At 35.2% G+C, this 25603-nt stretch overlaps 1 protein-coding gene across 3 annotated transcripts in view; it reads left to right on the forward strand.

The window, feature by feature from the left end:
• Positions 1-25603, forward strand: part of atp11a (ATPase phospholipid transporting 11A) — a 92481-nt gene that overhangs the window by 30931 nt on the left and 35947 nt on the right. For all 3 annotated transcript variants that reach the window (XM_030151616.1, XM_030151634.1, XM_030151626.1), the window contains exons 2-8: positions 19973-20095; positions 20330-20419; positions 22078-22158; positions 22999-23106; positions 24843-24971; positions 25226-25329; positions 25435-25482. In XM_030151616.1, coding sequence (XP_030007476.1) covers positions 19973-20095; positions 20330-20419; positions 22078-22158; positions 22999-23106; positions 24843-24971; positions 25226-25329; positions 25435-25482 — 683 coding nt within the window. The remainder of the gene's footprint in view (positions 1-19972; positions 20096-20329; positions 20420-22077; positions 22159-22998; positions 23107-24842; positions 24972-25225; positions 25330-25434; positions 25483-25603) is intronic.

A 25603-nucleotide genomic window follows, 5' to 3' on the forward strand; every position in this document is an offset into this window, starting at 1 on the left:
AACATTGACATAATAGAAAATGTTTTTATTCTATGTGTCCTCCTTCTTTCTCAATAACTGCCTTCACACGCTTCCTGAAACTTGCGCAACTGTTCCTCAAATATTGGGGTGACAACTTCTCCCATTCTTCTTTAATAGTATCTTCCAGACTTTCTGGTAATAGTTTTGCTCATAGTCATTCTCTTCTTTCCATTATAAACAGTCTTTATGGACACTCCAACTATTTTTGAAATCTCCTTTGGTGTGACGAGTGCATTCAGGAAATCACACACTCTTTGACGTTTGCTTTCCTGATTACTCATATGGGCAAAAGTTTCTGAAAAGGTATGGATAATAGTGTTAGGTATGATTATGACATCAATATATGTTCGGTTTCAAAACAATTGACGTAGTGCCTGCTGAGAAAAAACAACTAAATGTTCATTGTAAATTTTGCTTCCCCACCCTGTATATCCTCCTGAGTAGTTTTTCATATCACAATATATATTGCAGGGTTAAAAAAAAATCACAATGTCAGTTTTTTCCAATATCGTGCAGCCCTAGTGAGCAATACATAACAAAACATGTGAAAGACATGGCAACAAATAAGACAAGACAAAAACAGATACTATTTACATTTTCATCATGATACATTGGTGTGTGTGTGTGTGTGTGTGTTTGTGTGTGTGTAAGAGAAAAAAAAATGAAAGAAAAGACAAAGGAGTTGGTAACAACAATCCATGATAATAAAAAAAAGAAGGAAAAAAAAGAAAAAAATATTTATCATTAACAGCAGTGGTAATAATAGTGATGATATTAGCATAAGAAACCATAATGAACATAATACATAACTAAATAATCAATAATACTAATAACAACAGCTGAATAAAGGGTATTGATAGAAATTGATAATAATGTTCTAGTTATACAGGGAGTGCCTCTCACAGAGACAAAATGGCCATTGGTTTTCAGGTGTAGTAGAATTTCTGGTGTATGACACACCGCCCCTTCATGAAGGAATCTGTGGGAACATAAAGTAAAGCCTTCAGGACTACTGAGGACGTGGTGGGGATCTGTTTCGTCTTGCCCTCATCTGCTCTGACAGTTCACATCTGTGAGCATTCTGTGGTCACCAAAAAGTCACATGAGGACACTTTTATCTGTTTATAATTGTTACTTGGTAATCAGAAGGTCTCTTTGTGATCCTAGGCCGCAGGAAAATTAAAGGCAGAGGCAAAACCAGATGGTTGATCTGGTAACTTTTCTCAGCTGTTGGGTTTTCTGACTGTGTTGTCCACACATGACTAACAGGAAAGTGGGTATTAGAGTGGATGGTGGATCACAAAGAGCAGGATTTTTCAGACACATACAGTCATGGAAAAAATTATCAGACCACCCTTGTTTTTGGCAATTTCTTGTTCATTTTAATGCCTGGTACAACTAAAGGTTCATTTGTTTGGACAAATATAATGATAACAACAAAAATAGCTCCTAAGAGTTTAATTTCAGAGCTGATATCTATCCATTTTCCGTGGTTTTCTTGATAATAATTGAAATCACTTCAGTTCTTACATCAATATCTATGGCATTGTAGTGGAAAAAACAGTGCTTTTAGGCATTCCATGTTTTCTTTTCTGTCTGTTTTAGTCACATGATACACACAGGAGTTAGTACTTGATTGCACAACTATTGCTTTTGATGACTTTTGATGGTCTAATAATTTTTTCCACTGCTGTAACCAGTGTTGTGCATGATCAGGTTCAGGTAGAAAATGTACTTTGTTGAGTCTACAGCACAGGTGGCAAACGTACAAAGGTTCCTATGCGACCCTTGGGATGAATTAGTGAATTTGTGAAATGCACATATTTTTAACAATCATTTTAGTCCATGGGTCACATTCAGACCAATATCATCTGAAGTGGGTCATACGAGTAAAATACTGTCATAATAACCTATAAGTAATGGCAACTCACAAAAAATTTTAATTATCTGAACAAATATGACCAACCTGAAATGTTTTAAAAGAAGTGAAATTATAACAACATTCTGCCTGATATTAAATGTTTTGTGTATTTGTAGACCCACTGTGATGTAATTTATACGTGTCAATGAGAAGCTGAGGTAAAATGTTGTAAAAAATGGCAATTATATATATTAAGACATTTCAGGTTGTTTGTTATTCACATCTTTAAGGAAGCTTTATAGATGTAAACATTTTCACAATGTAATTTGACTTTTTTCATTGTAATTATTTTATTTATTTTGGACTGTATGTGACCCCTGAACTAAAATGAGCTCGACACCCCTGGTCTACAGTGAAAACATTACTCTTTAATTATTAGTATGTAGTTAAACAAATTAAACCTTTTGGTGATTATTTTGCTGATAGGTTCATTATCAACTACAGATGCCCTGGTCATGTTTCCCTGTTACTCACAGTAAGAGTCATTCAGCTTTCCTTGATATCGTATAGTCCATTACATTAAAGGTATTAAATAAATCCAATCTCCAGTATATGCTTGATAATCAGCTTTATTTATTGCAAAATAGTAAACCACTTAAACTTATTTTATAAGGCCCTGACCATTCCACTTAAAGCACAGCAGAATAAAGAAATCAATAAACTATAGGACGTCTTTCCCCTTGGAGTGCTGCAGTACTCAAATGAGGTTACGGAAAATTAGTTAATATAATCACAAATCTGCATTGTATAATGTTACGCTAAAACCAGTTCTCCTCTCTCTTTAAAAGTGTGTTGCTTCAGTGGAGCTTTTTCCTGAGTCACACGAGTAAACTCACCGTATTCCACTGAGTGTTTATTTTTTAGGTGCTGTATCAGATTATTAGCGTAGAATGCAGCTCTGTTACTACTTGGCTTGCGAAATACCCACAGTGCAGAGGCTATCAGACTGCTCTTATTTTGCACTTTCAAATATTCCCACAGCACTGACATTTCAGCCACACCCTGACAACGTTTACTCCACCTGTGTGACCGCAGACGCAAAAAAAAAAAACACACAACGGATCAGGCTTAGAATCATACTCAATAAACCTGATAATGAAATGTTCAAAATGTCCTGATATGGATCTTTCAGGTGAGATAAGGACTTCCTCGTATCCCAAACAGACTGTAAACATTACCCAATCACATTGATAAAAGCTGAAAATCACATGACGTTACATTTATCTTAGATTTAGTTTTTGTTTTTAGTTTAGTTTATTCATTTATTTCGAATATCCAACAAAACCAAGTAATCCCACTTAGCCTAGTCTTTACAAATGAAACAGAGTAGAAGAAAACAAAACAAACAAACAAAAACCTGTACATATACATGAAAACAAAGTATGACTTCATTTGTATATTCGAAAAGGAGTGGGAGGAAGTATAACTTATTTAATCCCACCCCTTTATCCACAAAACAGTCTATCGTTAGCTTCCTATCAGCTTAATATATGAAAAATCAAGTCCCTTGGATCAGTTCACCTCACTCCTCATCTTCACATACACATATCTACATACATACAGGGTGGGGAAGCAAAATTTACAATGAACATTTAGTTGTTTTTTCTCAGCAGGCACTAATTTAATTGTTTTGAAACCAGACATATATTGATGTCATAATCATACCTAACACTATTATCCATACCTTTTCTGAAACTTTTGCCCATATGAGTAATCAGGAAAGCAAACGTCAAAGAGTGTGTGATTTGCTGAATGCACTCGTCACACCAAAGGAGATTTCAAAAATAGTTGGAGTGTCCATGAAGACTGTTTATAATGGAAAGAAGAGAATGACTATGAGCAAAACTATTACGAGAAAGTCTGGAAGTGGAGGAAGCAACAAAAAACATAGCAAAGCTTTTATTAAAGCTCTCAAATCCAAAATCCTAAAAGATCCAACCAAATCTATGAGAAAAATGGCAATTGAACTTGAGGTAGACAAACAAGAGCGTAAGAAATGCAGTAAAATATGATTTGAAGTTAAAATCTTACATAAGAACACCAAAACACTCGTTGACAACAGCAACAAATCCAACTTTAGCAATTTTTGGGAATCATGTTTATGGCCGCCTTCTAGCCCAGATCTAGACCCTCTGGATTATGCTGTTTGGGGCGTTTTAGAACATGTTACCAATAGAACATCACACAGCAATGTCGACTTTCTTAAAGATACTGTTAAAGAAGAATGGGAGAAGTTGTCACCTGAATATTTGAGGAACACTTGTGCAAGTTTCAGGAAGCGTGTGAAGGCAGTTATTGAGAAAGAAGGAGGACACATAGAATAAAAACATTTTCTATTTTGTCAATTTTCTTGTGGCAAATAAATTCTCATGACTTTCAATAAACTAATTGGTCATACACTGTCTTTCAATCCCTGCCTCAAAATATTGTAAATTTTGCTTCCCCACCCTGTACATACATACACAACTACATTTACATACCGGAAAAGTAAAAGATACATAAATACATACATATATTTTTGAAGGCTAAATAAAAAGAATAGATTTATTGGCTTGAGTGAAAGACAAGCTCAGATACCGGCAGCTGTTTTCAGTCAGATTTGAGCTTTTTGTGAATGTTCAGCCGTGTAGGAAGCACACGGAGATGATTAGTAAAGGTGGAGGGTGCAGTTTGGAGTTTGAAGGTGGATGGTAGGATTTATCATGATCTTATTTGGTGTGAGTCCTCTGACCGGGGTGAGGCCGCGCGACTGTGTGACAGATGGGGAGCACAGCTGGTATTTAATCTGTGACTCAGGTAACACACACACACACACACACCCAGAGCGGCACACATGACACACACTATTTATCAGAGTCTCTCATAGACATATAAAGATAACACTGTACGCAGGGCAGGTGAGCTGGCATTAAATCTTACCCTGTCCACATCATTTTCCTGGTGGTTTGTTATCAGCACAGCGTGGGTTTGCAAACTGTAATGCAGCGCTTTATTACTTAATTGCCTCTGGGGTTGAACAGCTGACAAAAGAACAAGAGCTCCATGTGCATGAAACAAGTCAGTACATGTACACCCCTTTTTTTTTTTTTTTTTTTTTCTTTCTCTACTGCCTCAATTTACGTCACTTTCATAGGCTGACGTAGCCTCCAGAAGATTTCGGAAGTGTGAAACATCCTAATCTCATGAGCATGAACCAGATTTGCAGTTAATACGTGGGTGCTTCAATGAAACTGGGTTCATTTTGGTACCAGCTTTTTAGACCCAATAATAAAAAGGTAAATGTAGACATATTTCCCCCCAGAAAGTACCTAATGAGGACCTCAGATAAATGCAAAAAAATATACTCTTGCTCTGAGCCATCCCAAAATTAATGAATTTTTAGTAGAATACTGGGGCCAAAAATAAGACCAAAATTTGGACATGAAAAGCTACCTAGGTGTCTAAGTGCATTTGATCTGGAAAATATGGCTTGAAATGGTCTTATATACCGCTATAAATAAAGACACTGTGTTAAATTTGTCGATCCCAGTGGTTTTTCTAATCCAGACATGTGGTTTTTTCATAAATCAGCAGTCTCATTCCAGGTTTCGTGTGTAACCCATCGTGTCCAACCCATCGTGTCCAGTGGTGTTACATGCACAACCTGCCCATTTAAATGCATATAAATCGCAAATGATTTTGCAACAGCGGTCATTTTTGTGAAACACTCTGCCTTGCATAATTAGTTCAATTCCCAAAATGTACCTGTGAGAGAATAAAAAGATATTTTCATGTCCTTTTGACCGTGTAACAGGGAGATTTTTGAATTAAATATAATGTAAAATAATATAAAAATATGTTTTATCAGAAAAGTAGTTTCTCTTTTTTCTCAGTAAGTATTTATTTTTAAAATAGACCCAAAGTGCTTCCAAACTTGCTTCATAATATTAGTCTACATCTGGTTTGAATTGTTAGCAGTGGTTTTCAACTTAATTTTGTAAAACACTGAGTTGTATTACTTTGTCTAAAGGATGTTTTGTTTTGATAACCAATGCTGCAAAGTCATGAAATTAAACAATTAAAGAGTCATAGTTTTTATTATAAGAGCTTTAAAAGAGCAATGATGAAGATTACAGAAGTCAGATAAAATTGAATACATTTCATATTTCATTTATTTTTGTCTCTCAGTCCTTTATTCAGCTGAGTTTATGTCTCTTCATAGAAAGTAATTTGGTCCTGTCTGCTCTAACTTGCCCACATTTAACCCATAAAGACCCAGTGTTACTTTTGTGGCAGTTCCCACATTAATTTTTCTCCCTATTTAATCTTTCTAATGTTATTTATCATAATATTATACTCCCTATTATGCATTCTTTCAGTGAAAATCAGGTATTTTCCTATATTTAATTTACTGATCATGGATTTTAATCATCGTGCTGAGAGCACATTTGAGGATTATTATACCAAAAACAGAGAAAACTTAAGAAAAGGTGACTTTTTCAGTAAAATCTATCATAAACCGAGTGTCTCCATCCACTGTCACTGATCCAACTCCATGGGTTTTACTGGTGAATCAATGTTGTAGAAGATGACGGTGTTTCCATTTTCCACTACAGAGCCTCTGAACGTCCAAATAGGTCATATCTGATGACCACGAAAAGATGACAAACTGTATTTTACACCAATTATTTACATGCATTGATAGGATTAATGGGTGCTTTTGGTCACTGGTGGATGTTTGGGTCATTATGGGTTAAACAAAGTTGCAATCACCATCTCTGCACTGCTTCATTAAGTTATTCTTTTTACCCTTTCAGGCAAAAATATTCTCGTTATAATGTAAAGTGCAGACGTCAACAGGCCTCTCACTCACTCTGTATGTCTGTATTTATGTCTAGTGATGCAGCGGTGTGGATGGGATGTTTCTTATCTCTGTAACTCAGTGGCAGCTGAGATAACGCAAAGCTTTGAGTGTGTTTGCACGTGCAGCCCTGATATATGACACTGCATTTAGAAGTGTGTGAAGTGTGTGTGTCCATCAGCTGTATCGCAGAGAGCAGGTTGTTGTCCTTCACTTTTTTTTTAGACTCATTTTTAGTGCTGCCTGTTGTGGAGTGGGAGATAAAACACTTCAGGATTGGTCGTCAGTCGTACAACTCAGCCTTTAGAGCTGCAGACAAACACTCGTCATCAGTGTACAGCAGTGATTCTTCTTTCTGTAAATGCTATCTTTACTTGGCAGGCATCTTTTATCACTCTAATGTTAGTGCGGAGACTGAACACTGTCGATGTGTGATCTGACAGGGTTAGTTCACATAGTGTCCACATGGATGTAAAAATGTCTTTTAGTTTTGGCTTTTATTGAAACTGGGAGGAAAAGACTTTTTCTCTTTTTCTCTCTCTGCAGACTTTACAGCTCAGACTAACAATTCATTTAATTATTGATTCATTTTAGCATGATTTCAGCAATGAATTGATCTACTTGATTGGCTGTAGTTTATGTCAGTTTATAAAATATCATAAAACAGCAAACTTTTTTAACTTCCCTCATCCCAAACTTGTTTAACATATTGCTTTATTAAATTACTTCCTTTTTTATTTAATTCTTGTTCCGGATTCAGGGTTGTCTCTTGTCACTTATGAGCTGAACTTTTTCTATATTGTTTTCTCCCATTGTTATTCCTTACTATATTTGTGAACAAAAGCTCACAACACTTGCACCAATAGTCAAAAGTCACCTATTAAAGGTGAGGAAAATAACTTTTTTCTTCTTTTTTTTTAAAGTTTTGATTAGGGCTGTAAAACTTGTTGAAAAAGACATATTGTGGTCACTGCACGCTGAAGTGATATAGGTTTTGCTTTGAGTGTGGTTGCCTGTTATCAAGGAACATGCTCAGACGACTCATAGAAATCAAACATACAAACTTAATGTAGAATAAAAAAATACAAAACACAAAGCTAAAGAATCTTAGGACTTTCATTTTGCAGTAGTACCTCTCTCTGCTCAGTGTCACTTAATTAAAATGAACAGCAAATAATAAATAAATAATAAAAATAAATAATAATAATTGCACAGGATGATAGTATGATTAGAATTGTGGTTTGATAAATTGTGCCGCTGTGATTTGATTCTCTTCACACTGATATATGATTTATAGCAGATAGGATTAGATGGTGCCTCATGTTGCTTGGTTGCTGCATCAAAGACTAGAAGCAAAAACCCTCTGATTGGAAAATTAGCACATTCTATGAACTATTATCTCTGTATAACAGACTATATGCAATCACAGCTGTATTTAATGACTTTATTTAATGAATGCAAGTACTATTTTCAGAACTATCAGAACATTTAAAAAAAATGTTTTTGTTCATTTACACTTTTTGGTATTTTCTCATGTCCATAAACCTGATAAGTTCCTCTGTATATTTAATTGTAGATATGTTTCACCTTCCATCTTTGTCCTTACCCTATATGACTGTAAACACAGGAAGTGAGTCAAAACCTGCAGTAAAAATGTAATTTTCCAAATGTACTGTATCCATGTCCTAAGAGTCCTCATAAAACCAGAATAGTATCAGCTTATCCCACACATCTAAAATGGAAAATGCACCATTCCACAAAAGGCCTCATTCAGAAAATCCAAACATTATATTTACATGTTGGCTGTCAATATTTACATCATATTTGCAACGTGATATCATGAAATCACGTAAATATACACGGCACATTTAATTGGCGTGTTATCTGTACGCATTATAAGCTTTCTTGGTGTAAAGTGACACGCAATTAAATGGCGTTGAATAATACGCCAAAGGATGAAAATGCGAACATATAGCATGCCAAATGCCGTAAGAACTGTCATGATATACAACACGATTTCATGAGATCAGTGTCATATTTGGAAGAATTGTGTGATCAGTGTTATGTGTTGTGTTATGTGATCAGTCGTCCAACAATGAACCGTCCTTCAAAGTCACATCCATATTTTCCTCTTGCCATTTCAATTCTGCCGTAACAGAACCATGCGGTGCACCTGTGTGGAAGTGTCTGAATCTATTATACGTTTCTGCTCTCTTTTTTTTCTGTTGAATTGTCACCTGTTTAAACATGAAGATGAAACCCCCCCATGAAATTATTTTCATTCATTTGCTCATTAGGGGTGTAAGAAAATACCGGTTCTGCATTATATTGTGATATTTCATTTCATGATACTGTATCGATATTAAAAAGTACTGGATTGATATTTTTAGATATTTATTCAAATGGGGATATGGCGGAGGTTCATGTTTTTGTTTTTGTTTTTTTTACTATTTTTTGGGGAATCCTGCAAGCTCTTTTATTTCTATATTCACATGGGTATTTTGCTCTGTTGTATACTAAAAAAGTAGTATTGTGATATTGCAGGTCACGCATGTAGTTTTTTTTAAACTGATGACACTGTTTTGCAAAAATAATGATTATTTCAATCATCCTAAATGCACTTTTTACTGTCTGAGAGAGGCAGATGTTAGTTCTTTTGTTGGAACCACACAAAAATAATGTTATGATGTTGGTTATTCAGGGACTGTGCACTGTGCATTCTTTTCATGACAAATAGAATATGAACATTTGAGCAGGATCTTAAAATGTAATGTCTGTAAAACATAATTTTATTTATTTATTTATTTGCGTGTGTGTGTCTTTGTACTTGGAATTTTATTTTTATTCATCTGTTAAAAATGTTAGTCTTTACGGAGGGAAGTTTTTGTGATATAGTATTAAATCCTGTTCTGATCAAATAAATATTTGTTTAGTATTTGTGCATATTTCTGGTATAATTCAATTTTTCCAGGAAGTAATCTCTTAGAAGAAGAAAAAAAAACAAACAAACAAAAAAATATTGCCTTATTAACTGTATCATGATATATCGTGATACATTGTGATATATTGTATCATTGTCCTAGTATTGTGATTTGTATCGTATTGTCAGATTCTTGCCAATACACACCCCTATTGCTCGCTCACAGTCAGGTTATGATTAGTGTATTTTCCTCCTAGAAATAAAAATAGATGAATGCATAATCTCAGAAATTAGACGAAAGAAGCATTTCTTCAAAGCCTCTGGTCCTTGTTTGATCAAAATGCTGATGATGGTAAATAGAGGAATAAACAGTGCGATACAGTTTTTACCTTGATACGTTTGTCTCTGATAATGTGTTCTTTTGTACGTCTCTGATGGTCATAGAAGGGTTGGGGGTGGACGGAGGTTTGCGGCTTGTTTCAGGAAGCATGTGCTCTGAGTGAGTGGGCAGGTCGGTTTCTTCCTGTTTACAATATGGCCCTCTGTTTCTCATCTCAGCAGGACTTCAGTCTGTGGCTCTGGTGCCTAGTGACGGTTGTTTTAGCAGTAACAAGTGTGATTTAACAGCCTCATCTAGTAAGAGTGAACACATTAAGATAGATTTAAACAGGAAGATGAGACGGATGAAGGCAAATGGTGCTTGTATTTGTTTTAATCTTCATTGAAAACCCTGCTAATTAAAAAAAAAAAAGAGTAGAAAATGGCTTGGTTACTGTACAAAGCAAATCTAACAGGAAACACAGATGCAGCACTGCAAGATAAGGGACTGCAATGTCTTTTCAAATAGCGTTAACAGATTTGGCTTTATATACATGTACACTCATGATCTTCACTCTCACTTTAATCCATAAAGACCCAGTGCTACTTTGATGTCAGTTCCCAAATGAATTTTTCTCTCGATTTAACCTTTTTCAAGTGATTTATCACTATTTATTATAATACAGGGTGACACAAAAAACGGGAACTTTTTAACAATCCAATAAAACAAAGAGTGATGGAAGAAAAATATTTTATTCATAGTAATTGAAACCTTAAAACATGCCATTTAAGAAACGATGGAATTTTCATTTTTTAAAAATTACTTCCTGTAGATGGCGTCCTCCTGTACGAATGCATTCTTGAAATCTGCTGTTGAGATTCCTCATTGACCGCTGCAACATCTCAGCTGGGATACTGTGAATTTCATCCTGAATTCTCTGTTTTAACTCATCCAGAGTTCTTGGTCGAGTCGTGTACACTTTACTCTTGAGATAGCCCCACGAGAAAAAATCACAAACGGACAAATCTGGCGATCTAGGGGGCCAGGGAACGTTACCGAATCTTGAGATCACACGGTTACCGAACAATTCTTGCACAGCCGCCAATGGTTACTAAAATGGGGGTGTGTTTACTTGCTCAAGGTCACTGTCTCGCAGTGCTGCCACTTGCTCATGTCTGCCAATACGCACTTCAAAAATTCCCGTTTTTTTGGGTCACCCTGTATTATCCTCTGAAATGAAACATAACTCTTTTTAAAAGTATATTGTAGCGAGTGGTGCCAGGCACAACAAACCCCGCCCCTCGCACATATTTCGCCCATTATGAGTAAATGGGAAGATTTTAAAAATTGATAAAAAATTTAACTTTGATCTACTGTTCCAAAAATGTAATGAGATCCATTCTGGGTCACTGGCAATCTATAAAGACAATTTGATATGAACTCACCCAATAGTTTTGCAGCTACAGACATGTGAAATTTCGCCCATTGTAAGTAAATGGTGGGAAAAAAAAAAAATTTAAAAAGTCATAAAAAATTTAAACTTTGACCTACTGTTTCCAAATTGTAATGACATCTATTCTGGGTCACTGGAAATCTAGAAATCAAATTTGGTATGAATTCACCCAATAGTTTTGCAGCTACAGGCATTGGAAATTTTGCCCATTATAAGTAAATGAGCAAAAAAAAAAAAAGATTTTAAAAATTCATAAAAAATTTGAACTTTGACCTGCTGTTCCCAAAATGTAATGAGATCCATTCTGGGTCCCTGGCAATCTATAAAGTCAATTTGGTATGAATTCAACCAATAGTTTTGCAGCTAGAGTGTTAACAAATGAAGAAACAAACAATCCAAAAACAATACCCCTTGCCTCCTCTGTGGGGGGCGGGATAATTAACGATTAAACACATGTATTAATCATTATTTAATGCCATCCAGAAGAAGAACTAGTGGTATGTGTAATGTTAGCTTGCATTTTAATTGTGCAAATTGAGAAATCCATTTTCTATTTCTAGTCTGTGTATCGACAGTACATTTCAAAGCTGAGGAGAATGATTGCAGTTTAATTCATTCAAATTCATTGTGATCTGATCTTTTTGCCAGATCGCTGACACCTACACACACAAAGAAAACAATAGAAGAGAGGCCGGTCTGGTCATCTAAATATAACCCATGGACCAGTGACTACAGAGGTCCCATTGTGTCCTCCCATGTGCGTGAGCCTGCCCTCATACATGTTTGATGTTGCAGGGATGTGTTGGCCCATGGCTCTAAAAGGCTCCCCATGCTTTCTACTAACACGACTGTGAGGAAAGTGGATGTGGCTGCTGAGTGAGGCAGACAGAAACAAAGCCTGCGAGCTCTCTCCATCCCTCTCTCCTGACCACAAATGTTTCCCTTCCAACTATAAATATACCCCTGAAACCTGCCGCGTCCTGAAACGTGAAACGCTGCTAAAAGTGATTATCAAGGTCCAGAATAGCCCGAAGACTCGAGTTACATCCAAAGGCTGAAGGCCTGCGCTAATACGGGCCACTTTTATTTTATAGGCTTCGCTTTTATTTTGTAAAGATGCGATTTTATTTGATTAAACACAGACAGGCTTTCATGTAAAAAGCCTGAATCCGGATGAAAGCTAAACATAATCAATAAAAGAGAGGTTGTCGGCTTAGAGGCCATCCAGGTTGTGGTGGGAGATGGAGAGGAAAGAGGTGAGAAAGCCAATAAAGCTGCATTACTGATACAATGGACATGATGACAGTAAAAGGGAGGCTCGCTGACTCTCAGATGGATCCAATGAATGGATACTTTTAGTGATGACTAATGCTGATTGACGTAGATTCATGTCACAACTGAATTATACTAAAGCTACAGCAACTTTAGAATGATGTTGTCAATTACCATATGCATACCCTGTGACAGATAAACGACGCCTGTATGTCACAGATTTCTTTTTATTCAGAGAATGAAAACACCATCGATTCAACTATCTTGATCTTTGCTACTTTGGTTTCATTTCTGTCAATTAAGGCAGGGATGGCAAAGTTTATTTATGAAGGTTAGGGCTTGGCAATCTGTCCATTAGACGATAGGAGTTACTTTTATTTTACCATTGCTTTTAATTAAGTTTTTCTTACAAATAATGTAAACAATTGTGACAATGAACAATACAGAACTGTGCATTATAGAGAAGAGAAAAAAACAAAAGAATCCCTGATAAAAAATAAAAAATAATCAAAGTAATCCTCTCAAAGTAATCCCATTTATTCCCATGAAGTTCACTGTTACAGGCCCAATAGGAGCAACTTTTAAGAAAGAATCACAACCTATGACTAATCCACGAATCTTGACAAGTTTCCCTCTTGTTTCTGGAGTTTGAGGCTGTTTTTTTTTTTCCTGTTGTTTGACCTAAAACTGCAGTTTTGCAGTTTTTTAAAAGTCTGACATCACCACAGTATTTTTACTATAGCTACAAGAAACCTGAAAAAATTATTCATAATGTAGGGAAACTAGGTATGATCTGATAAAGGAGCTGAACATCGGTATTGGCTGATATTCACTGATATCAGCATCTGCAGATATCAGCAAGTAATGAAAGGCTGAAAGGCTTAACAATTGGCAGTAAACGGGAGAAATACAACAAAAACTAAATAGATGAACAGGATGATATCAGCTATCAGCTAAATTGTCATTTTAAATATTGATAGCAGTATTCATTCAGTATTTCGCAATCAGTGCATCTCTAAAGTAATGTAATTCACATTTTGTGTAACACACAATGGTGGGCACTGAATGTTTTTTCTTAATTAGGCGAAACGTTTTATAAGGAACCACATGGAACCTGTTATTTATATATTTAATGATGTAAAAAGCTGATCATGTGATTCCATTTTAAGATTGAGAGCCCATCAAACTGTCAACATTTATTTAAATGACACTGATTCATACAAGTAATATATTGAATTTCATTAAAGATTCCTCTTAAAATTTTCCAGAAATGTACAAACTGAGCGCTGCAACATCAAACTGACATACTGCTATCCATGCAATACTTCTTAAATTAACCAACTAAAATAAGAAGAACTTGTTGCTGCTTTGAAGTATTTTTGTTAAGAAAAAATGCAAGTGGAACATTTATAAATCCATTGTATAAATGTACGTAAACCAACATTCATTCATTCATTCATTCATTCATTCATTCATTATCTGAACCCGCTTTATCCTCACTAGGGCCTATCCCAGCTACTTATGGGCAAAGGCGGGCATAAACCAACATATATGTGTAATAACACACCATCATATATACTGAAAACTAGAGGTATACCGATATATTGGACAGCTGATATTTCAGGCCAATATATTGATTTTTTTCCAATATCAGCCATTGGCCTTAATGTTTTTTTGAAAGCTGATATTTGATCAGTAGTAAAAATGTAATAAGATATTTGATCAGACACCTATGTGGGCAGCACTTGAATTTCATTAAATGTTAAAGGAGTACTATGTGTACATGTATTATTAATTTCATTTATATTGCTGCATAAAAATTGTAATTATCTGAGTGTTTCGATTGTATTTTACGGTCAGTGTGCTTTGGAAAAAAAATTAAAATCGGTCTTAAATGTCGGTCTCAAAAATCGGCTGTAGATATCATCCATCAGCTGACCAAATTTTAAGAAATCGACATCGGCCGAAAAACCTATACGGGTCGACCTCTATTGAAAACATGAGCTAACCAGCACTTTTTTAAATTTGTTTTCTGATTCATCTTAATAAAGTCTGTAAGATTTAGCACATTTAATGTCTGAAGCAGATATTTTCTTAGAAATCATAGAGCAGTGTTATTCAATGAAATAAAAGGCAAACAAATCAGTGATGAAAAATCCCACCCCTCAGTCCTCTACTAGCAGTCAGTAGCTGCAGTGTTTGTCACTTCACGTACAGTATGTAATGTGACACATGACGATGTACAGTCATATGATATCAAACCACAACAGCAGACAAAGACCAGCTTCAGTGTGAAATATCGCACATGAAATGCATGTAATATCATCAGTATTTAATCCCAGTGCAGGTGGGTAACTGCTCGTGTGTGTGAGACTACAGTCTACAGGAAGTGTGTCAGAAGTGTGTTTTTACTGAGGCAGACGGAGCAGGCAGGTGGGGGGAGAAGAGGAGGAACAGTAACGCTGTGTGGGCGACGGCGCTGGCAAGATGTCCATGTGATCTGGTGTTCATCTTCTCCTTCACTGAAAATCAGATCTCAGCCAGTCTGTGAGCAGCTTCTCTGAAATGATATATAATATATAGCAGCCAGGCACTGTATGAGCAGTTCAATACAAACACTGACCTTCAAAGAGGTGAAGAAGTGGGGAGGGCATATTTTATGCATGTGGACCAGATCACTTTTCATTTGTACACCAGCTTTTCTTCACTTCAGGTTTCCTTTGCTCTCACACAGATAAGTGGAGGTCACAGATTATAAATAGCCTCCCACCTTAAACTAGATAATCAGCCAGTTAACCAGTTTATTTGAGTGAGTGCATGGAAACTGGGCCACGCAGACACCCCCCCACCCCCACCCCCCCACCGCTCAATCTCATTCACCGACCACAGATTAGTGTCACCTCTCTTTAGCCGTCAGACGATTTACGGGTGAATTAAGAGACAAACGGTGTGTTTATAACTCTGGTGACTGACAGATGCTGTTGTGACTCAGTAGGAACTATTTCACTGTTGAATAAAAGTGAAATTCAAGTCACAATTTTTTTGACTATACTCTGTGTTACGTCCTAATGTAATGCAAATTTTAACAAGTTTCAGAAAATCTGCAAACGTACATGCACATTTATATGCATTTCCCACCACTATTGTTCATTATCGTCAGGTTTTAAGTTTCAACGGTTGGATGTAAGATTCGATTAGATTAGACTTGTTGGAGACAATATTTCCAACATTACCATTCATACAGATATTATCTATTATATATATCTAACTTTTACACACACAAAAGTGTAAAAAACCCCAAAACAAACTAACGTATGAACTGGGTGCTTACAGTTTTGGTATTTTTCACTTAAAAACAAAACAATCATACCGTTACAATACCTCTGGGTTCTTTAAATGTTACACATGATTACGCAGAAAAATATAAAACGAAGAATAAATGCAGGGAGATTATAAAAAGGGGACATTTTTAGAGGAGTGATACAAATTCTGGGTGGCTAGAGACAACGGCGAAATTCAAGAAAGCACAAGAAAAAAAAGTGTACATTGCATAAGGATAGTGCAAAAAAACAAGATAGTGTAAAAGCAGATAATGTAAAATTAAAAAAAAATAAAATAAAATAAAAAATAAGTAGTGTTTCATACAATAACACATGACCTGAGCCATTTCAGATGATAGATGTGGGTATTTTTTTCAGAAAAACTGGAGACTGTTTTAGTTTTCAGCCTCAAACTACATCTCACACAGATGGATTTCATAACGTTTCAGACTTTTACTCAATTTGTTTGTTTCGGCAGCTCTTCACTGCTGGTTTGTTTGTTTCTTGTATTAAGTTAGTGAACACACTTATTCACTATATCCTTTCCACCTCATTTAATCCTCTGTTGTTATAGTTCAGGGTCTTTTTTCAGATTTTCAGTGTCTCTGCGTAACTTTTTATGCACAAATTAAAAACTGAAATTAAAAAAATGCACCTTATGATAAAGAATAATGCATTTGATGAGGTGTACCGGTTTAATTCCATTTAATGTCAGTCCATGTTGTATGTAGTAATAAATAATTATTCACACTGTGTGGACATAAAGCAGGACAACACCATGTAAATGATTCCAATCCAATTCAACTTTATTTATAAAGCACTTTAAAACAACCACAGTGGACTAAAGTACTGTACAGAAGACTAAAACCACATTAAAAATTAATAAAAGCTTAAAAAAAAACATTTAAACCAAAATAAAAATAAATATAACAAGTTAAAATAGTTAAAAAAAAAAAAAAAAACAAGTTAAGATTTTCTTCATCCTGCTCCTTTTTGAGCATGGGTGCATGTTTGTTCACCTGATGATTATTGTGTCTGCTGATGAAATGCAGAGCCATCAATGAAATAAATGACATGAAATGAAAAAATATAAAAACAGAAACAAAATGTCAACATGATTGAATGCAAGGGTTAAATCTTGTCTCGTTTCAGGGTTGGGGTGAGGTTAGATTCATGCCCCACTGTATCAAACCCCACAGAAGTCGACTTAAATCCCCTTAAATACATGAAAACTTTTTGTATGTGTATGTTTTCTGTGCAAGTTTAGTCCTCTTGAAATTCATTCATTCATAACTTTTATTTATACATGGAGATATATTAAGGATGTAACCTCATTTACAATATAGCTGAGACAAAACAAAACATTTAAAACATACAGTGGAGTATGGACATATCAGAAAAACCAGAAAGTAAAATTGACAAAAATTAATTAAAAACAGAGAAGTCTACTTAAAAACAGGAGCAGCTGGAGGTAAAATAAGATGGAACTAAGGATTTAAACACAAAATATTTGAAATTGAAATGCCTTAAAGATCTGTCTTAAAGTAGAACATTAGACTTAAACACCTTTTTTTTCTCCCTAAAGAACACAACTCTCCTCCTCAGTCTTTGGTTTGTTCATTAAACACATAACTAGTGTTGTGTACAGGGGTTGGACAAAATAATGGAAACACCTTAAAAAATCAACAAAATATAATTTAATATGGTGTAGGTCCGCCTTTTGCGGCAATTACAGCCTCAGTTCTCCGAGGTATTGATTCATACAACTTGTGAATTGTTTCCAAATGAATTTTAAGCCATTCTTCAGTTAGAATACCCTCCAACTCTTTTAGAGACGATGGCGGTGGAAATCGACGTCTTACTTGAATCTCTAAAACTGACCATAAATGCTCAATAATGTTGACGTCTGGGGACTGTGCCGGCCATACGAGATGCTCAACTTCATTAGAATGTTCCTCATGCCATTCTTTAACAATTCTAGCTGTATGGATTGGGGCATTATCATCTTGAGGTGAAGGTGTTTCCATTATTTTGTCCAACCCCTGTATGTGTGTGTGTGTGTGTGTGTGTGAGTCAGTCCTTTTTGGGGGTCAGTAATTAGCACAATGTGAATCACCTGTGGGAATGTTGGCTTTCAAGGCTGCATTCACTGGACTACTGCACAAAACATGGAAGGTAATCCATTACTTATTAAAAAAAAAAGGATTTTTTTCATGAACTAAGAAACTATTTTCCTTTTTTTTTTTGTTTTTATAAGCGGTTTACCCATTACCTTTCTGTTATTTTGGGTTATTTACTGGATTTGGGCTGCTTAAATTCACTGGAAATGGGAGGAGTGTCTCTGCATATGTTCATTTTGTAGATCATTAAATGCTGAATATGTGATATATGCGTTGTTTGAAATGGTTGCAGCTTTTTTGTGTACTTGAATGTTTATTTACTGGTTGAACATTATGGTTGAGAGTTTTTATACAGCATTTCTGTTCTTCATAGTTTTTTTTTGGTATATTACTTGTTTCATACTATTTTTAGTATCAGATGTTGATTTATATGTTACTTGTGATGGAGGGAATTTAGTTTTCATGGTATTAATTTAGAATATAGCTTATTTCTACATGACATTTCCAACGTTAAATGTAGTTTTGTATCACATAAGATTACCCTGATAGTTTTAGAATTACGTCTTATGAAGTTTTAAATGGTGACATTGACTTTATTGTCACAATAATTTAGTAATTACTTCCAAAGTTGCCTGTTCATTGTCTATTACCGGTTGAATTTGGTGTATTTTTAGTTAGGTGTAGCTGATTTTCTAAAAATGTTTTGCTACAACTTTGGAAATATTTCTTAGACCTTTTTTTTTTTTTTTTTTTTTTAATAGTTATATAGTTCTTTTTATGGAATAGTAATTGCTTCATACTCTTTTTAGTATCAGATGTTGATTTATATGTTATTTGTGATTGAGGGAATTTAGTTTTCATGGTATTAATCTAAAATATAGCTTATTTCTACATGACATTTGCAACGTTAAATGTAATTTTGTATCACATAAGATTAAGTCTTATTAAGTTTAAGTTTATAACAAATGGTGACTTTGACTTTTTTGTCACATTTCAATAATTACCTCCAAAGTTGTATGTCGTTGTCGTCGTATGTCGTCAAAGTTGTGTTTTTTTTTGTTGTTGTTGTTGTTTTTTTGTCAAATAATGCTAATTTTTCCCCCCAAAAATATTGCTAAACTTTGAGGTAGTAATGGAGTTGTTATATGCTGACGATTTAAGGTAAATCTCTATTAGATTAATTAAAAAAAAACAGATAAAAGAAATCGACGCCTGTTATTACAGGTGTGTTATCAGTTTGTTTGAGTGAATGGATGTGTGTGTATGTGTATCAGCATTCCAGTCTGAGTCACATGCAGGAGTCTGTATCCGTGGTAACAAAACCTCTCATTCATTGAGGAGAAATTACTCATTCATTGTAACTCTGGGAATGTGTGTGTGTGTGTGTGTGTGTGTGTGGTTCGTAGTGGATCAGGATCTCTGTGGATTTATTACTCTGTATGAAACTCTACATAAATGTTTGATCGCGCACAAGGCATTAACTCTAAAAATACTAATAACTGAAATGTAAATGACATGACACACATGGAAATGGCAACTATTGAATATGGTTTTAGTCATATAAAACTGAAAGTCTTTGGGTTTAGGATTGATGGTTGAGTTAAACAGGCAAAAATCTGTCGCTATAGGAGTTTATAACCAACATTTTTAGAATTTAGTGGTATTTTATAGAAGAAACTGTACTGTTAACACCTTATTTGCATGACTAACTCACTTGGATATGAAATCTGTATACTCCAACACATCTTCAAACCTGTTTTTTTTTTTTTTTCCTCTCTTTTTGCAGTGTGTTGGTGAGGAGAACTGGGTAGACAGCAGGACGGTTTACATCGGACACAAAGAGCCTCCTGCAGGCACCGAGGCCTACATACAACAGAGATTCCCCGACAACAGAATAGTCTCCTCCAAGGTCAGACACATTTATAACATCTCCTAATAGTTTAATGCCTCCTCATGCCGTGTCGTTTTTGTCCTACACGCACTTCAATTTCTGCAAAGAGCTTCTTCTTGTCTTTGTCGTGTCACCTTGGACCCTTTTTTTTTTTTTTTTTTTTTTTTTTTAAATCCTCTGTTTTTACTTCATATCCATTATTCAAAGTGCAGGTCTTTCTATGCATGACTGAATTTGTTTTTGCATTTCTAGTACACGTTTTGGAACTTCATCCCAAAGAATATGTTCGAGCAGTTCAGAAGAGTCGCCAATTTCTACTTTCTCATCATATTTCTAGTTCAGGTGAGAAATTAACATGTCTGGATTTTACAAGGTACTACTATGTTGTTATATAATATGTCCAACTTTATTTATAAAGCACTTTGAAAACTTTACAGCTGGGCATAGTGCCGTACGCAAATCATAAAACAAGGGAATAAATAAAACAGTGATAACAGAAGATGCAAAGCGGGCTAAGAACAACAAAATACAACCATCATAAAACAAAGACAAATTCAAATCTGGTTAAAAAAAAAAAAAAGAAAATCTACAAAACATCTCACTCATTCATTAAAAGCCAACGAGAAAAAGCGCATTTTTAGATGTGATTTAAATACAGGCAGAGACTCATAGTATAGTGAAACTTTTAACTTAACCCATAAAAACCCAGAAGTATTTTTGCGGGGATTTTCAAATTGATTTCTCTCTACATTTAACCGTTATATATTATCCTTTGCATTTTGTAGTGAAAATCAGGCATTTTCCTTTATTACTGACCATGTAGGTGTTGATAAAAGCTCAGTGAATTCAGATTTTATTACATTAAAATTGAAAATTGAAGGAAACATGACTTTTTCAAGAAAAAATATATGTAATAAATATATATAAAATAGGTTTTATTGGTGAACCAAGGCTGCAGAAGACAATGTTTCCATGTTCACAACAACACTGAAAAAAGCATCTGAAAAGCTGAGAAACTGCATTTCACTTGAATTATCTCACTATATTGATAGGATTAGTTTTTCAAAAGTTATTAACTCTTTCGGTGCCAGACAGTTAAGGGGCTAATAAGCCTTAAAAGCCTTAAAAGTGCCACAGAATTTTTCAGTATTTCGCGTCGTTTTTATAATATTTGAAGAATCCTGCAGGAAACCGCTCGGTAACATCCGGCGTGTTCTCCAAAGCTGATCTGATCGGCCCGCGGCACTTTAAAGGTTGTATTCGTAAAGTCGATTTAATCGGCCCATTGCACTGAAAGAGTTAAACATTTTAGCTCAGTAGATGCTTTTGGGTCTTTAAGAGCTAATAGTGTCAAATAAATACATTAGTAATCTGTTGGATATTGTCTAATTTTGTTTTTTTTAAGGATATTTCATTCACCAAATTTGGATTTTTTTCCCCTCTCATTCCAGTATTTCCTCAAGTCATGACATTTAAAAAAAAACAATTACATTATGTGAAGAAAATTCTCTTTGAGAAATAGAAGTGGTTGTAATTACCTTGTTTTAACCATCATTTATTTGCCGATTTACACTATTTCGACAAAAAATCAAGTTAAATATTAAAACTCAACACTTTATGCATTTCAGATAAAAGACCCAGTTTCTGCATCATTTTACAAGAAACATTACTCACTGGAGGCACAGCTTTTAACTGATTACCTGTTTTTATTTGAGGAATTATGGTAGTATAAGAGGGGGAGGGAAAAAAAGTACAATTTTAATAGTCGACGAGCTGCTTTTATGTACAATATTTCTTCTAAATGAAAGTAAATCTTGGAAAAGGACCTGTTCAGTTCTCTATTTTGCAGGGAATAACAGAAAAACAAGTGTTGGACTTCATTTTAGTTTAGTAGGACGAGTATAGGACACTCTGTTTTAAGATTTAATTGTTTTAGTATTTTTTTTTTCTGTCCTGAATTTACGTGATTCATTCAGTTTTCTGTGTCTGTTTTACATCAGTTGATCATTGACACTCCTACCAGTCCAGTCACCAGTGGGCTGCCACTCTTCTTTGTCATCACCGTAACCGCCATTAAACAGGTACAGTTTTGAAGGTTTTATGTTCAGTGAACTGGATGTGTCGAAGTATTAACCCTTTAACAACTGCAATCTCTCCGGCGCTGCATTTTGCACATGACTAACTCCTGAACAGTTTGCACTATCCACCAAATTCTTCTGACACCATATAAGACTCGACTGCAGCAGTGTGGTACTCTATTACAAGTAGAAAGTACCTGTTTCAGAGACTTCCACACAGGCTAAAAAACCCCTGGAAATAAAAAATATGAAGCCATAGTATGGATACTGAATGTTTAAGACCAAAAAGCATGTTTGAGCAGATGTAAAATACTTAAAAGTTTTTTACTACAATCTCAAAAATTTACAGTTGTTTCTGATAATACAGTAAAAACTTCAAGTCTATATGTGAATAAAATTTCAATAAAAACTGAAGTGGAAAAAAAAAAGTCAAGCTCAGAATGATGGAAAGACTGGATAATGCGAATGTAAAGAAATGTGTGTAATGTACCCAAGCAATGTTGGTTTGTTTGTTTTTTGTTGTTTTGTTAAATGTGTGTGTAGAAAATTTCAATAAAAACTTAAGTGAAAAAAAAGTGAAAAAAAAAAAACCTTAGTCGTTTGTTTTTTTTGTTTTTTTTACTAAAACACGCTGTTTTAAGCATTTATTATTTATAATAATTGATAATTAATGTCCAGATATTGAAAGTTAAGTTCATCCTGAAAACAAAGGTGCAAAAGAATTGGCAAAAAAGACATTTTCTGATACTTTTATTGCAAAGAAAACATGAAGACACCTGTTATAATGGCAGTCTTAAAAGGGTTATGAATAAAGGTATAAACTCACACTTGTTTCTCTGGCAGGGTTATGAGGACTGGCTAAGACACAAAGCAGACAATTCCGTCAACCAGTGTCCTGTCCACGTGGTGCAGCATGGGAAAGTGGTCCGCAAGCAAAGTCGTAAGCTCAGGGTATGTGTATGTATATTATGTGTGTGTGTGTTTGTGTGTGTGTGTGAGAGAGAGAGCAGATAAATAATTTCAACCCATATAACATGAAGAGAGCTCAACCTAGGGGATTTTCCTGCCACTAAGCCACGTGAAAACGTTTGCACAGGCTGACATTTGAGCACAATTAGAGTCAGTTACATTACTGTATGTTATTATGTAACACATTCAGCGAGTGAAATTACAGCTAACATAACAGACACAGAGGATCTCCTGACGGATAAATGGTGCTTAGAGCGAGCAGATGTAAGCGACTGTTGGCTGAGCCGCCAACGTTTACAGGTGGTAAAGCAGACGGACGGCTCGTTAGACAAACTGCATTAGTAGAAAGTGCATCATTGATACTAATGGGCTCAGAGTCAGACGTGGTACCGCCTACTGTCTGTTTTGGTTTTAGTGTATGTTCGATTTCAGCTCATGCACCATCATTAACCATGAGTTTAGTTTCAATATTTGGATATAATTTAGGGATGTTATAAAGCTCGTTTAATGTATGTCAAATTAAGACCATCTGGGTAACGGCGTCTTTCAAATACTGGACATCTGAATCAGAACTTGTCCATTGTTCAGATGCACATACAGTACATTGTGCATTAAGGGTTAAGTGGGAATGAACTCATAATCACTCACACATAAAGTTTGGCTTCAGAGGAAAAAGCACAAACCTTTTTGAACTACAAAAGCACTCTGAGAACGCAGACCTCTGCCAAGGCAGATCAGTCGCCCCTCCCCCTGTTCACCACCCAAATTTAATCATTTGTTCCTTGTGCCAGTATCAACATTTCCTGAAATTTTCATCCAAATCCGTCCGTAACTTTTTGAGTTATCTTGCACGTGGAGGTAATTAAGAAAGGATCTATTCATGCAAATCCAATGCAAATGGTTTCTGTGTAATCTAGGGATGCACATTATTGATTAATCCATTAATCATTAGTTGGTTGACCTTATCGATCAATTAACAATTAATTGATATGCAGCAATTTTCCTGAGAACCTGAATCTCTCTTTCGATAAGGTCTATAAGAATAAAAGCTAAATATTGTTTATATACTTAATGAAAAAAGCATGTCATATTCCTTAATGATTGATTTATTGAACCATTGGATACAGTACAGGCAATGACATTTATGGAGTAGAAGTAAATAAATTCTGCAGAGAAATTTAATAAAATAAATGGATCTGAAGAGGGGCAGTTTAGAAAAAAATGGGCATTTCTGGCTTTGCATCACTAGCTGACACGATGGAGCCAGATTTCAGCAAATTTCCCATTATTTAACTTCAGCGATGGAAGCCTAGTTTGGACAGTGGCGCCCCCTACTGTCGACACCACAAATCCCGCTGTGGAGAATGGCAATAAACCGACAATTAATAATTTAATTGAGCAAATTCTTATCGACAATTAATTGATAGTCGATTAATTGTTTACATCCCTATTTGACCAAGTTGTGTTGATTGATAAATTTTAACGCTTAAAACACCTTCAGATTGCTGCATAAATTGCATTTACATGAACATTTTTGTTGTTTAGATTGAAATCAACTTGTTTTCATCAACATAAATGGATAATGTGAATGAAGTGTATAATTTTTGGTTTATTATCCTTATGAGATTATTATGGACAAATTATATAGGAGTAAATTAGTTTCCATAATATATTTTAAATATCTAAAAAAATATATGTTGTTTATGTTTGCGTTACAGGTTGGAGATGTTGTCTTAGTTAAAGAAGATGAGACCTTTCCCTGTGACCTCATCCTTCTCTCGTCATCTCGAGATGATGGAACCTGCTTTGTTACGACAGCCAGTCTGGATGGAGAAAGCAGTCACAAGGTGTGTTTTTTAAATGCTGATTTACTTTATCAAACCTGACAGCTTATTTCTCTAATTCAAGTAGACTTTAGGAAAATCTTATTTGTTATTTTGAATGAAATAATTCTATATGACAGCTAAAAAATGTTTTTCCTTTAACCGTCTCTTCATCCTCCCACCTTTGGTTTCTACCTCCTCGTCCTCTAAATCTCTGCTTTTTCCTGTCTTCCTCTTCATTTACCCGTCCATTCTCTTCATTTTTTTTTCCCTTTTAGACTTATTATGCTGTTCAGGACACCAAAGCATACAACACAGAGAAGGAGGTCGACTCCATCCACGCCACCATAGAATGTGAACAACCACAGCCGGACCTCTACAAGTCAGTCCAACATGCAAACGCACAACACTGAAAAATACAACTCAGATACCAAATAAATATGTGATATATTCTAATATTCTCATGACTTTGCCCTGTCTCTCGCAGATTTGTGGGTCGTATCAGCATCTACATGGACAATGAGCCGGTGGCCAGGTAAAATTCAAGTCTACATACTCTCTTGGCAAGGAATTTATGTACTCAAATTGAAGAGATCTGAGATGAGAAGCAGATAAAGGACAGGCAATAAACAAAAAAATGTCCTAGATATAAGCAA

This window comes from Sphaeramia orbicularis, chromosome 2 (assembly GCF_902148855.1).
Source record: "Sphaeramia orbicularis chromosome 2, fSphaOr1.1, whole genome shotgun sequence".
Classification (NCBI taxonomy): domain Eukaryota; kingdom Metazoa; phylum Chordata; class Actinopteri; order Kurtiformes; family Apogonidae; genus Sphaeramia; species Sphaeramia orbicularis.